Source organism: Varroa destructor, unplaced genomic scaffold (assembly GCF_002443255.2).
Source record: "Varroa destructor unplaced genomic scaffold, Vdes_3.0 BEIS01000006.1, whole genome shotgun sequence".
NCBI lineage: Eukaryota > Metazoa > Arthropoda > Arachnida > Mesostigmata > Varroidae > Varroa > Varroa destructor.
In genome coordinates, this window is record NW_019211459.1 from 2,732,099 (window position 1) to 2,747,100 (window position 15,002).

The 15,002-nt window shown below is 37.5% G+C and overlaps 1 protein-coding gene across 8 annotated transcripts; it reads left to right on the forward strand.

Annotated features, from left to right (window-relative positions):
• Positions 1-17: 17 nt before the first annotated feature.
• Positions 18-12,484, forward strand: Herp (Homocysteine-induced endoplasmic reticulum protein). 8 transcript variants are annotated; one of them, XM_022810538.2, is made up of 10 exons: positions 3,037-3,201; positions 3,444-3,504; positions 5,522-5,702; positions 6,058-6,138; positions 6,634-6,699; positions 7,333-7,525; positions 7,736-7,850; positions 8,132-8,408; positions 8,859-9,249; positions 9,589-12,484. In XM_022810538.2, exons 3-10 carry the CDS (start codon positions 5,604-5,606, stop codon positions 9,771-9,773), a joined length of 1,407 nt encoding a protein of 468 aa, XP_022666273.1. In that variant the 5' UTR covers positions 3,037-3,201; positions 3,444-3,504; positions 5,522-5,603; the 3' UTR covers positions 9,774-12,484. The 8 variants fall into 8 exon arrangements, with proteins under 8 accessions (XP_086829881.1, XP_022666277.1, XP_022666272.1 ...); XM_022810541.2 differs by having other exon boundaries at positions 5,556-5,702; XM_086973755.1 differs by lacking the exons at positions 3,037-3,201; positions 3,444-3,504 and adding an exon at positions 18-141.
• Positions 12,485-15,002: the final 2,518 nt, after the last annotated feature.

Genomic DNA, 15,002 nt, shown 5'->3' on the forward strand with positions numbered 1-15,002 from the left:
CACCATGCGCCAACTGTGTTTACGTTTAGCAGACAACACCTGTGTCCTGGACCTGTCATTGTTTGCTATCGTGTCCAATGTCTATCCAATAGATCTTAGAGAGACTGGGTTGTATTGGTGCAAAGAGATTGTCTGACATTTGTGAGTGTTGTTTTTTTTATCGCTAGTTAAATATATTTCGTGTTATCGTGCTCAATAGAAGACACTTACACTCAACCCTATTGTGTGATTCTTCTTACGGCTATTTGTCAACGAATTCTTTCACAACGGTACGAAAACACAGAACAAATAGCAGAGATACAGAAATTCACTAGCAAGGATTCTGTTAGAAAGGCTTCAAGCTTACTTTGTTTGTGAACTTCCTTCGATTTAATGAGGGGCGTAGCAAAGCCCATCTATAAGCGTTTAATTTCTCAAAGAATCCTCGGCATGCTCAGGCATAGGCAGTCGACTTGCCCGACTGCCCGTTCTGTGAGCAAAGCATGCAAGAATTTTTGCTGTCTAGATTACAATAGGATTACGTGTAATTATTTGGTGGTACGATAACCTATCTATAGAATAGTATATAGCGATAAGTATTACTATATCGATGTTAAAGCTATTGTTTTTGTCGTCGTCCTCAGGCGGGAAATATTTGTTAGTGCCAGACCATATTGGGTCAAAGCGATAAGGGTCAATCTGAAGCTATGGCTTCTAAAGATTAATGATAAAATAAGTGAGATTCGGCAATAGCTTGTGGGTCACACGTGATACGGGTATCGATCAGTTGGTCGGCTGGTTGGCCTGCAATCGAACCTGGTTGGCTTGCAGAGATCCATCGTAACTTTCGCGAAGGTATCTTGATTAACGTCCATGTATCAGTGTTCCAGCGTTGCACAAGTACACTTAATTTTGCATCGATTTTTTGTCGAATTACGCATTTTCGCTGCCCATTCTACAACGTACCAAAAGTTCTCAGTATATTAAAAGCTTTTTTGCGCTTCGAATGGAAGCTTAGAATTATTATGGTCGGTTGTCTACCGATTTCCATTTATACTTGAACGTGTGTTACTCTGTTAGGTTAACCGCATTTCATTGTAGAAATCTCTAGTTGCTGTTTCCATGGGCATACGATGTAGAGGTTGGGCATATTGTACCACCTGGTGGCTGTGACCTTCCATGTTGGAACTGCAGACGAACTCGAACAATGATTTAATTGTGCGTTTCTTCATATGGAATTAATTTGCTCGCGAGTCTTTAGATACTGAATTTCATTGTCGACATCCTTGCCTCGGTAAAACTAAGTTCTGTGTGTTACAGCATTGTAATAGCATGGTTGCTGACTAGGCAACAGGTTCTCAAAAGCCGTCAGTTGTTCGGTGACAGTAGAGTTGTTCCTCAAGTGAATCAGTTGTGGTAAGCCACAAAACAAAGCAAGGCAAACGTTTACTTTATTGAAAGGTGCGCACACATTTCAGCGTCGCATGATCATCAATGGCTGAACAACGCATGACACTATTATCAATAGAATCATTCTTTCGTTTCGGTTCTGTTCAGAGGTTGTCGTAATAATAATTTAGAATCGACTGATATATGTAGGAAATAGGACGTCTAATGAAACGAAGTTATAACCAATGCTATCTCTAAAATATATTTACTCATCGATTTTTTTTATTCAAGTACTGCTAATAAAAATTCTATCTCTTACGAACACCAGCTTGTTCCTCGAAGCGCACATGAAAACAACTTGAAGCATCAAAGTATATGAAATTAAAGTAACGAATATGTTGGATGTATGTTAAGCTTTATCGCCTATGCCTTTCAAAATTATAAAAATAAAATTATAAAACCTTACAAAAATATGTATAAAAATAGTGTCGCAACATCCGTTATTAGCTAATTAAATGGCCTTCTTACTGTGCACGCAACTTTTAGTTAGGTCCACATAAAACATAATTCCGTCAAGGTGCCTTTACACAATTCGTGTATTTAGAGAAAGCTGTTTGAATGGCAGAGCTCGTAATTTTTTTACAGAAATTAACTAATAGATGATATTATTAAATAATAAACAATATATCTTTGAGCACAGACGGAACTTATTATTAGCCAATTTCATGGGTAACAATCCTTTTACTGAATCATTTGGTCTTGACATTTTGTAAGATTAATCTTATCGAGCCGTAATTCAAAAAGTAAGTGAAAAAAATAATGACCATATGTATATTTTACTTTATATAAGTAAAATATACGTATGCTCGTCTAAAGGGGTAGTTTAGTGTTCTGATATGCCATTCAGCGCGTCATTACTTGATTAACAGCAAGATGGAATCAATTATGTGAAGTGACCAACGTTTAGATGATCTATCTGCCGTGAAGGCAGAACCGCACGTAAACAAAGCCTCTATTTCCTAACTGCCTTTGTGTTTCAGTAATGTCTGCTGAATCGTATTTGTGCAGGCTAAAATTTTGTTTTTTGGTTAATCCTTGAGGCTCATGGTTGCTCCCAGCTAGCATTTCAGGTGATAACCCATATTTACCTTCCTCTTTTAGTTTGTTTAACAGCCAAGCGAAAACAAAGATATTGCCATTGAGGGATTTTAATGCTAACAAAGAAGAATACGAGTTTTTTGCTACGTAGATATTTCACCGTAAGCTCGGTATTGCCGCAGGCAACTGGCTCTCAACAAATGTATACTGATTCCTACAATCCGTTGTCTATCAATAAAAAGCATACACAAAAGCCATTCAAATGTTGAACAAAAATAGTATTGGATACATCTTTAAGCATCTTCTTTTAGATTACCTATCCTGGAATACTGTAATGCCATTTGAAGATATAATGGATGAGCAGTTTGTAAAATTAAGTGCTTTTGCTAGCTATATAATCTTTTTAGAACAAGATTTAGGTTGGCATTTATCTGATGGAATGAAAAAAGTGCTCTTTAGAGAAACCTGTTAACGATTGCGGCTAACAAAAGCTTCAGTGCAGGCTCCCCTACGGCCCATATAATGTGATGCTGCCTAGCGTTCGCATCCGCACTAACAGTGGCCTTACAGAAATGTACCAGGTGCGCCCAATGTCGTTCTCGATTTCGATCGACGGGTGTTACCAGGGTGTTGCGCTCCTGCGGTGGTAAGACGTCGGTGCGCTGAAGCCCAAAGTAGGCTGCGTCATACGGATACGCGTTACGAACTGGGTAGAAGAGAGCCTACCAAAGACAGGTAATAATAATTTACTGCAGTTACACACCTCAGAGAAGAGGAAGCGACAAGTAAGATATGGGGTCTAGCTTGCGGCATAATTAGCCGTCAGGTAATGACTGTCGATTATGGAAAGCTTATGACAGGAAAGTGAACTCGAGGGAACGGCCGCGTAGTGGATAGGGGGCATTAATAAAGCGACAAGTTGTTGGGCAGCCACAAGATAGTTATTCACTTCTGTGTTTATAAACTAATTCGGAAAGCTTCGAGGATTCCTCCAGCTGGTAGTCAACGAAGTCGATCGGATTTTCTACAACATCAAGGGTAATTTACAATTATTTCTTTTTCTTACCTTTTACGTTTCTGCTATGCACGAAATACAACCATGAACAAAATTTGCTTACGGCTAAATAAACAGCAACTGCAAATATGCAGCCACGCATTCCTATTCTACTTGCGAATTCAAACCATTTAATGTCATCTAACCTGGAACATACATGGAGAGGTGCTTATTTTTGATAAAACATAACTGGGCCTTGTGATCGCTCTCAATATTTGCGCAAGCATGAGCAGATTTTAAAAAATGGCCATTATTGTTCAGTTATCTTATTTAAATTGCAAGCTCCGCAATGAAAAAGCTACACTGGTTCTCCGCAGAATGTTATTCCTTTAATCAATATCGCTTAGAGCCTCATGTACACATGTTTTAGATTTTACATCTAGTACCCTTGTATCCCTTCAAAATACCATTCCTGGTCCGAAACAGTGTTCGACAATTTCGACTTTCAACCACTTCACATATTTCGAATGTTAATTAATTATTAATTAAGCAGGCGATCACGGTACCACGGCACTGTTGCGAGAATAGAGCGTAATCTTTCGAAATTTGAAATAGGTGACACATGTCGTTAGACATTATTGCGAGAGAGATATTATATTATTATTATTGCGTGAAGCAGCTTTTAAAAAAGGGTTGGCCTTGCCCCGATTTCTATAAGGCGCCGATAATGCCGTAGGCTGTATCTGTGTGTTTACCTTCTATTCTTAGGGATTCGTAAGCTATGACATTTACACTTCACTTGTTGTTTTAATAATTATAGTCAGATATTTTCTTAAGGAATACACGTTTACTCTTTGAAATAATAGTCGCAGGCGACACGATAATCGTGAAAATTGTCGATCGCAGTTACCGTGACATGGCGAGAAACTTGTCTTGATACGACCGTATCCGTTTATTTCCATTTTATAACGACAGTATATTTGTGAGCCTTACGTTAATGAACCTGATGTGGGGCGGAAGGAGTTCGCAAGCGAAAGCGGCAAACCTGGCGTACGTAATGACACCTTAGCTTATTCAGCACACCATGGCGTTGGCCAATAGTTTGATGATGTTGGTTTATTGGTATGCTTGCGTGAACTAAATGGCGTTCTCTACCATTAACTACTACGGCTATCATGATCTTTGAGAGAGCCAAGCAAAAACAAACAAGAAGCCAAATAAGCTGCTAACGATAAACATATTTGAGTTGCTTTCTGTAGCGTCGAAGCGGACAAAGACAAGCCTTATCTCAAGGAATGTCAAACATTGCCGAACGAGGCTAGTGCGTATGTTATCAAAAGGGAATTTTCTTCAGTATGGGTGGTTGATACGATAATGCCTTACGATGTTCGACCAACTTTCGTACCATGTGACGATATCTCATTCCTACACTGTTTTTGCCCTTAATATTACAACCAGTGACATCGACTCGACTACTGAATGATTTATGGTCGCTGTAAGCGAAATGTAGGATGTACTGGTTATTTACTGTGCCGCACTAGATGGCGAGGGTCATATGAGCCGAGAGAAGCCAACGAAGTAATATTCTAATAATATTACCTACCATACTATATGTCGAGCACTATCTATAGTTTGAATACGTGGACCCCATTGAAACGGTTATCGAGAGCATGTTGTTTTGATGAATGCTTTATGCAATACGTTTTCTATCGTCGCATCTAACAATAACAGGTAGTATGCATATAAATATACCCAAGTCTGTTGACCACAACAATTGTAGAGAGGTGTATTTACAAATGATATTCCTTTTGCTGGAGCTGTAAAGACATGATATTTTTCAAAATATTCTCATTAGTACCTCGCATTTTTCCTGTGGTATTGACAATGAACTTCCTGGAATTTAATAGTGTCCTATATCACTTGTTATAAGGGCTTGCTGCTTACTGTTAATGGTTAGCGTAATACGGAAAGATAATCTCAGTTAGTTGATGATTAATCCCTGCATTAAAATAAAGCAAGTGTGAGAAATATAATTAATAATGCCTTCAATTTGCATTTCAGCTAATATTTATTTTCGGTCGTTTATTGAAAAAAGAAGTGGCAATTCTAGGATTGGCGCTGTTTAAGCGGTTTAACGACAATCATGCCGGACCCCCCATCTTCTTTGGCGACCACCTCGGAATCCTCAGCAGGCGATGATTACTTGGTCGTTGTGGTTCGCGCACCTAATCAGGAAACGCAGGTAACTGTAAACGTAATGTTCTCTAATATATGATCTAATTATGGAATTAGACACGTCTAGGGTCACTTTCACCTACAGCAAATTAACTGTCACATCACGTTGATTTAAAAAAAAAATTAATGCTAGCAATGCAACTAGCTACTTAAGATCTCTTATCTGGTAGCTCACTGTTACTTAACCGTAGATTCTGCTCAGAGATTGTTACGCTTATGATTTTAGGTGTTGTGCATTGTAGTGTATAACTCTGTAGCAAAGTCTTAAAATTAACGAGAAGCATAGCGTGAACATAGAGTGGACAATTGGTCTTGCCTTTCTGTCCACCATTTCCAAATGATCATCTTTATTTGCGTTTCAGGATTTCCGAGTAGAGTGCCCTCAAACATGGAGCGTCCTTCGTCTTAAATTACATCTTCAGCAAAGCTATCAAGGCAACCCGGTATAGATCTTTTTATCAGATCACGTGATGGAGTATAAATTGGTTTCCGCCAATGGGGTAACATTTTTTGTTTAGATCAAGGAAATTCCAAATGTTCCTAGATTCTTGCCTTTTCCGCCAACAATTTTTGTACCCCATCGAGTAAATTGACCCTTTGCGATACAGAGCTGCAATGCCGAATATTTAGTTAAATGAAATGATAGAATTTGCTTGGCACAGGATGATACTAGTTTCATGACACTGAGATTTTCAGTTCCTAGTGGGCCGATGACGTTTTTACTGACTTATTTTTCCATTGAACTAAAACATTTTTGCATTTAGCGGTATTTTAGTTTACTTGATTTGTCTAAGCCGTCTAAATTATTCCTTGGCTCGCTGTATTTAAATATTTTGTGCACATAAGGGCTGATATTTTCCAAGCTGGCACATATCAGGCTTATTTTTTTTGTTTTTGATATTTAGATATTTTATATACATTATTTGTTCTTCTTCTAGGTGCCGGCAGATCAGAAGTTAATTTATTCGGGACAACTACTTGAAGACAACTTGCTTCTTCGTGAGGTTAGTAGTTGAAGCGCATGAACAGTCAGTGCGTAGTTACTAGACAGGTATTGGGGATACTTTTGTTTTGTTTTCTGACGTTTTACAAACACAGTTTCGACGAGCGTTCATTAAGATACTAGCCTATCTAGCTTTTTCAAGTAACCAACCGCGGTTTACTCCACATTAAAATCAATATATTAAGCCCGACCTAAGTATAATTTTATGATCGACGAGAACATGTAAAATTGATTTCCAGGCTGCCAGTCCGGTAGCACTTCAATGACCATTAAATAACAAAAAATTAGATGGGCACCCTAAACACTAATCAACTTCTTGTATCTACATTGGGCATTTTCTGCGCTTACAAGTAAGCCGATGAATCGGTACCATGCGAGTAATACTGGTGGTGTGATTATTACAAGGTAGATATATTTATTTCCCTAGCTTAGTCGGGAACGTTCACTATGACTGTGATTTTTTCCTACCAAATTTGTTTCATAGAATATTCACGTCAGTATGAAATGTTACGGCTCTAAAGGTCCAGCTAACAAGTTTAAATCCAGCCAACAAACTCCAATTAGCAATCGTTGTTATCCACATTCATAAAATGAATAATATCAATTGTTTACGTCAATCATGTTTTAATTTTAGATCCTTCGACAAGATGGGTCTTGCTCACAACACACCGTTCATTTAGTTTGTCGACCCCCGCAAGGCACGTCATTGAATGACAACACATCAGGGAGCCGATCTCGTTCATCGGTTCCCGGACAACATGTTTCTAACGAGTCAATTCAAGAGCAAGTACTTGCCACAACCGGTGTTGCCGCTGAAGGTGTTAATGGTCAGTGTAAAATACTTGTGGCGCATTACGCCACGCTTAAGCTTAAACGGAAGATAGAACTTTTATTGTTGTTGTCGTGTTTCCAACTTATGCAAATGGACTATGTTTAACGGGACAATATATCTCGTTGTGGTCTTATGATTTACCCGTAATATCACAAAATTTGTGTAACTGTGGTGCATTATGTTTGTCTGATACGTCTGCGTACAGAACTTCGGTATCGAGGGCCAATGATCCAATATGAGATGGAGTCTCTCCGACCGGACGTCTATTCGGCCCACGTGCTTGCTCTGCAGAACCTGTATGCTCAATACTATCAACAACTGTAAGTATTGTTAGCCTCTAGAGGTCAATCAGATCTATTTTTTCTTTGCCTAACCACTACACGAGTAAAGCATCTATTTGTCTATTCGAACCCAACAAAATATTGGATCTCTTCGTAAAGACTCACACACGTCGTTCGTGTTAAATCACATCTGTGTAATGCACGCACGCGCAAACAATTTATTATTATTATCATTGTGGTGGATTCAATGTGCTTTATATTGAGTGAAAAAATTCTGTAGTTAATTTCTTTTTCTATTACAAATAACGACGACATTTCAGAGTTGCTCATCAACAAGCCATTATTTTGGGATCTAGTCCCGCCCCCTCGATTCGCTATAGTTTCAATCCGCACGCGTTTCAGTTAGGCCAGCAACAACAACATTTATTGGCCCAGATAGCTGCCGCCGCATCGGGTGCCAGTCAGGTGACCTTAAACAATAACGTCAACAACGTTACTGGTATACAACAACAGCTCAACAACAACAATAACCAGAACAATAACAACAATAACAATAATAATGGTAATAATGTGAATAATCAACGAGCCAATGATGAGGTAAGAATGTTATCTTAAAAGAACTCTAATATAACGCTTCTTTTCTTTTATACACATTGTTATTTTTCATCATTAAAATACACCACACACATAGTTTTCGACGAAATCATTTTGCAAAACAGATTCTTTCTTCAATTAAAGCTCACTTTTTTTAGAACTCCAATATTTTGCATATTGCTTTAGTTAATGAAATTGCTTGCTGGTATAGTAGGCCTGGCAACCTAAAACGTCGTTAAACGTATAAGGCGCTAATAACAGAAAATTGATAGCTGATATTTTTTTATAACAAACCCTAAATTGTTGAATACTTTATTACATTCTGATATTCAATAGCATTATCACTGCATTGTATAAACTGTATTGGTTGGATTTCTCAGTTCAAGGCGAGACTTTACACTCTGAACATCGTTATAATAATAACAAAAGACTCTTATGCTTGTTTTTTTACAGGATGCTAATGTATGGGGAGCGGGAAACGCAAATCGTGATTGGCTTGATGTTATGTATGTAGCCATCCGAGCCGCTGTGTTCGCTACCTTCGTTTACTTTTATTCGTCGTTGGAACGTTTTGTCCTTGTCACAGGGTTAGGTATGTTGCTCTACCTTTACCAACAAGGTCTACTTGCACTACCTAACATCCAACCGCAGGCTCCACAGCCACAGGCAGCGGCACCGCAACAACCGGTTGTGGTCGCCCCAGCTCAGGCTCAACAACAACAAGCAGCAGCAAATCCACCACAGCAGCCAGCGGCCGATGTGCAAGCAGCACCGCTTGTTGCTGATCGAGACGGCGCGCATGTGGAGAACAATAATCCTGCTGCAGCTCAACAGCAAAGAGAAGGTGCAAAAAATATTAAGAGAAACACTTATAGACAATATTCATTTTTTTTTCTATTTTTATCCAAGTAGACATTCTGAATCATGGATATTCATATGTTTTCACTGATTTTCTTTACGAAACTAGTTTCCTGGGCACTCGTATATTTGAATTTTGGAAAGTGGTTTTTAAAGGCACATTCCTTTACAAGGAGTGTCTTAATTATACACTATCGAGTCATCACGTTGCATTCTTTGAGTACAATGCTTTCGAGCGATTCAGCGGTAAACATTATCAAATTTCAATTATGCGTACCATAGTTTACAAACATAAAAAAGCACAAGCTTTTTTTTTAAATTTTAGATATTGAGAGACTTCAGGCAGCGATGGACGGTGAGAATCCGCGCGCGATGGGTGGTGATGGCCCAGCTGTTGCTGCCGCTTCAAACGCCACTCCGCCCCAGAGTCCACTTGCAGCAGCAGCCAGTCTTTTGCACGCCTTTCTCGTCAGTCTAATTCCTGATAACAACAATGCGCCGCAACAATAGGTACGGAGTAAAGCAAAAGTACTCCTTTGTATCTGTCTACTGTAGCCTGTATTTCTACAAATCGCGATCCCAACACTCAAAATGCAAATTAGAGGTGGCTGGAGACAAGAAAGAAAAGTCTAGCGCCAACCTATGGGGCACCAATAGTTGTCAACTGTTGAGCATTCGCTGACATCACTGTGCGGTTTTTGCACTATCTAACAAACTGTGTACCCTGACCTAATTAGGAAATAAAATCAAGATGAAATGACCATCTAGTAGGGTACAATGACTTGAGAAGTTACAAGGCCTAAAGACAAGGAACGACATTTAGAGATTCAGCATGATGAGGAGGTTGGTTGGATGTGGAAAGAAATTCTTTTACTGCATTAAGTTATTAGGAACCTGGCCGTTGCAACATGTATGTAACAATTCGTAACTACATTGTCGTGATGATACGACGTTGTTGTAGTCCTCGTAATGACAGCGAGAGAGAAAAAGCTTATTTGCAAGATTCAAAAGTGTTGCTCCTGTTATATGGACGAAAAAAGCAAAGATTAGTGTGCACGACGCAGAGCGAGAGATATAAAGAGATATCATAAAAGCAGTACTTGTAGTAGTAGTAGTAATAATATGATGATGATAATGGAAATAATAATGACGAAGATGATAACAGTAATAATAATAACGAAAGTTACCGCTGGTGACGGTTAAGTGTGATGTGCACATGCTAATGAGATGTGGATAGTGCATATACCAGTAAAATTATTATTGTTGATAATGATAACAGGGATAGGAGTTAGAAGAATGGGTCATGAACAAATTGCATGGATGTCGGAGGGGTTAGAAAACTACCTAATTACTGCATGAAAGGCGGCGAATATGCAAAAAAAGGTATCGTGAAAAACTGTTTCTGCAACAACTGCTGATAGTCAACCACTGTCGTTCGCTGTGTTTTATAATTGAGGCGTGCAGGCTCGTGTGTGAACGCCTGTATGTGAGATAATTAATCAGATGAGTGGTTAGCAGATAATGTATTAACCGCTATCATTGGTCATAAGGACACTAGAGATAAGGATCTCTTCTACCACTTTCGATAGCTACAAGAGTATTTGCCGAGTAGACCAAGTGTTCATTTTTTGGTCGTTTTTTTTTGTCTGGAAGACCGACGCCTCGTATTCAGTCGTTTTAGGACCTTTCGTCCCTAATGGTTAATTTTTAGGTAGCCGATAATATCACCTCAGTAATTATTCACGGATATGTGGTATTGGCAGGAGATCTGTATCTTAATTACAGAGCTTCTCTACGCATGATAAACATCGTATCAAAGTGCTTAAGAAATATGATGTATGATTTTTTGCATCTAGGTTATAAAGTAGAAAATTCTTCAACTACACCGCCCCCTTAACTGATGTTTTTTAGAAGAACATCGAAGTTAAATTATATAGCAGGGATTTGAGCAATGCTGCTTTGCATATCTATTTCTACTTCAGAGAAAAATAGCACTTATAGACGCAATTACGAATAGAAAAAAATGTCAAACAAGTTGACAAGGGCTGGTTGGAGAAGATGCTTTTTATTAATACGCGATCTAATGCAAACGATCTGGCTTATCGTAATCTAATGTATGGCAACATAACGCCCTGCAAACCTCGATGTTCAGATGTATGAACACGCGCTTTAAGACGGTATGCGCTGGAGCTTATTTAATACAGTTATATCGTAGCAAACAACTCGTGAAAGAATGCCTTTAAAAGTTCTTTTTTTTCAATTAGAAACTTCATAAATCAAGCAGCCATATGAATATTGAAAAAAACTTTATTGCCCAGATAGCTAGCACGTGACTTCTCCATAAATTTTTTTCGAGAAAAAAAAATTTCGAAATAAGACTTTGAAGCCGGTTGCTTTGCTTTTAGTGTAAATGCACCCCCAAAAACACTCATTAAATATGAAAATCCGGAACATAATAGATGGAAATAATCTATTTTCTAGTCGACTTCAATGCGGCATCGGTCGCGTTATTATTGTGATATATGCTGATATAACATGACATATGGTAAAAAAAACAGAAAAAAAATATAGGCGAAATGAATAATTAGAGGGAGATAGAAAAATAGAATGTGACAGCATGAACTCTTACTTGATATAACTGTTACCGAAAGTAATACTAAACACGAAACTATTGACAAGATCAGCCGTACTATTGTTCAGTTTAATAACATTTCTAATTGTTGCACCAAGAGATTGTTATCAACAAAATTTAGCATTAGCTCAGGGCCGTTGAAGGCTATTTCTACCGCCGGTTTAATGACCATTGACTGATAATATACTTATCAGGTTAGTTCATAAGGTACAACTGCAGTTTATAACTATGAACACAATGGACAAATTTAGTTGGTTTGGATATGTATAAGCGTGCCTAAGCACGATAGAGCGATGCTTATAAAGCACAATGGGAAAACAGCGCAAAATTGGACCTTGTCGGAGTTAACTGGCCTAAAAGGAAGCGGTCTTCTTTTCTTACATATATAGTCGCTACATACGAGTAGGTAGTGTAATAGATAAATAAATAGCCTCAGCGTATTTGCAGTGATTACAATACAACTTACAAATGGGAAAATATAACAGACCGGACGTCGAGCGTAATACAAGGAGGAAACCTTGGAGGTTGTATAGTTTTAAATAAAATATAAATCAATAAATAGATAGCTATATGCTATGATATACCTTAATACGTTACTACTAAATTGTAATTAGATCTTTACTAAAGAAACGTGGACACCAATAAAGTTGTCTTCTCTATATCAATAGTTTGGGATTATAATCGCACGCAGAATATTCGCAAAGGGTAGTATTAGGCTATAACAGACGATAAAATATTTATTAAGAAGTCTAGTTTTGTTTGATGCCAATTCCTTTAATTTGCTATACGTGTAATCTTGCAAAAGAAACTTCTTGAATATTTCTATAAAAAAATCCTAACATACGTATGATAAAATTTTTTTAGGCGCATCCAAACTACTTTTATACGCTTTACTTCAAAGTCTGTAAATAACAACAGATATTTAAATGAAACTTCCCATATATGATAGAGATGTCATTGTTGATGCTAATGTTTAACATTACCAGCGTGCAACTTCAACCACTGACAAGAAATTTTATTCTCAAAACATTCTTTCGTCAATCTGCAATTCATTTAACAGCAACCGTGCATCAAGCGGTAGTGGGATCAGTTAAGTGTCACTCAAATGCGATACATATATAAAATGTCAATGGAAGTAAATTTTACGACAATGAAAGATCAAGCGTCTTAAAACTGCACGAATTCCAAACAACGGAAAAATCAAAAAGCGCAAAAAAATTCAAAAAAGGATGATCAGTACAGCTCATCTGAACGAACTTACTGGTAATTGATATTATGTAGTCTAAAAAGAAACTATAAATGTTTGTTTTAGAAGCCCGCGTGCATTAAAAATGGGATTGTAAGCCATTCTAATTAATTTTAAAGCCCTGTAGTGTAGACCTAATGAGAATTTTTAGTTCATTTAATGGAAGTCCGTTTCGTATTCTTCAAAAGCTGCGTGAGAACGAGACACGCAATAACGAGACCATCGATTTCGGGAATAAAAAAGGAAAATTTTAGTTTTGGTAGCGGTTCGTTTGGCTCGGATAGATTAGATGATAGTTGCTTACCATGACGAATTGTCATTGTTTATAACGATGGGCTATTAATTCACAAACTTCGATAAACATTTCAGTTGAAGTAGTGGTGCGTTTTGACTTAATTTTGGCTTTTAAAGGTTGATGTTCCGCCGGTCTTTTAGCGTAGACTATATGTAAGGTACCCGCATAAAAAAACTCCATTGGCATCAGGTTTAGTAAATAAGTAGGTTATTCTGTAAGGCCTCGTTGTCTACGTCACTTATTTTAATGATTCTCGTCAAGATGATAATGTGCAAGCGGTTCATCGTGCTGTAGAAAAAACTATCATCTTTACCGAAGTCCTCCCAGATACGTGGTAAAACAGATTTCTTCAGTAAATTCAAGTAATTGTCACCAATAACTGTACTGTAAAAAAAAGAATGATTAAATTAATACTTTGCTTGAAGTATCTCGCCACATTGTAAGTTCTACTAAATTTGCATAGTCTTCATGTGTAGCATGTGGAATTGCAATAAGGTCACTTGCAATTTAATTAGAATGCAGCTTCATCGTTTCAAAGAATTTCGAACAAAAAATATGAATCCTGTTTAGATTTCTCAAGCTCCCTTCGCTAGAGCGTTCCAGTCGGAAGTATTTTCGCTGATAGCATGCAGCACTGGACTGTAACTTTTTCATTTACAATGTCATAAAATGCGACAGACACTTGTTTAGCTGATCGCCTATATGTGATGACTTGATAATCTTCGGATTTTTAAGACGTTTCGCAATAACTTCAGCTTTTTTGGTTGGTACAGTTCACACTTCCAATAGCGTATTAAAAATGATTTTTTTTGTACAGAAATTAGTCTTAGATCACTCATTATTGCCAACTAATTACACCCTGAAAAGAAAGAGCAAACAGGAAGTTCTAGTTCATTGAACAGTGTTTATGACAATATATATATAATGTTATGACTTTTGTGCGGCAAACCATGACGCATTAGTTTAATTACAACTGACTTTTTATAAACTCCCCATACACTGCCAAGAGGATTTGGCAACCGACTGATAATCAATTGATTTAATTGCCTGATATTGCCCTTATTCGCTACCTTTGCTTATACGACTAGCTTAATTTCACTATATAAAAGATATATAAAAGCTAAAAAAAAAAAGTTTTTACAGCAAAGATTAGTTCTTCTCAAATGCTCTATATGGACATACTGTTATGAGTATATCAACTGTTGTATATCAACTAGAGTACCCAATGTCAATAAAGAAATCTAGATATGTTCAGTACTACTAAATGATAGATATACAGATAAGAAGATATATAGCATGTAATCGTTGCCGCATTATTGATAATTACCGTAGGGAGTAGACTAAAACTTGGGGTAAATAACAGCTTTTCTCAATCAGATTATATTAATTAAAGCGTCTAAAATTTAAGAAAGAAGATAGATGCCAAAGGAAATAGGTCAAACTTAAAAAGACAATACTTGAAAAATTATTCTCTTGTGATCAAACATTTCTGAGATTTTTGAGGACTGAAATTCATATATATTGACTTCGGTAGTTTTCTTATTCTGCCTATATCTTAAGCCCGCT

Coding starts and splice junctions, on each gene's coding strand:
- Herp (XM_086973755.1), top strand. CDS start 5,604: ATGCCGGACCCCCCATCTTCTTTGGCGACCACCTCGGAATCCTCAGCA. Junction 6,139..6,633: donor AAAGCTATCAAGGCAACCCG/GTATAGATCTTT, acceptor TTCTTCTTCTAG/GTGCCGGCAGATCAGAAGTT. Junction 9,250..9,588: donor AGCTCAACAGCAAAGAGAAG/GTGCAAAAAATA, acceptor TTTAAATTTTAG/ATATTGAGAGACTTCAGGCA.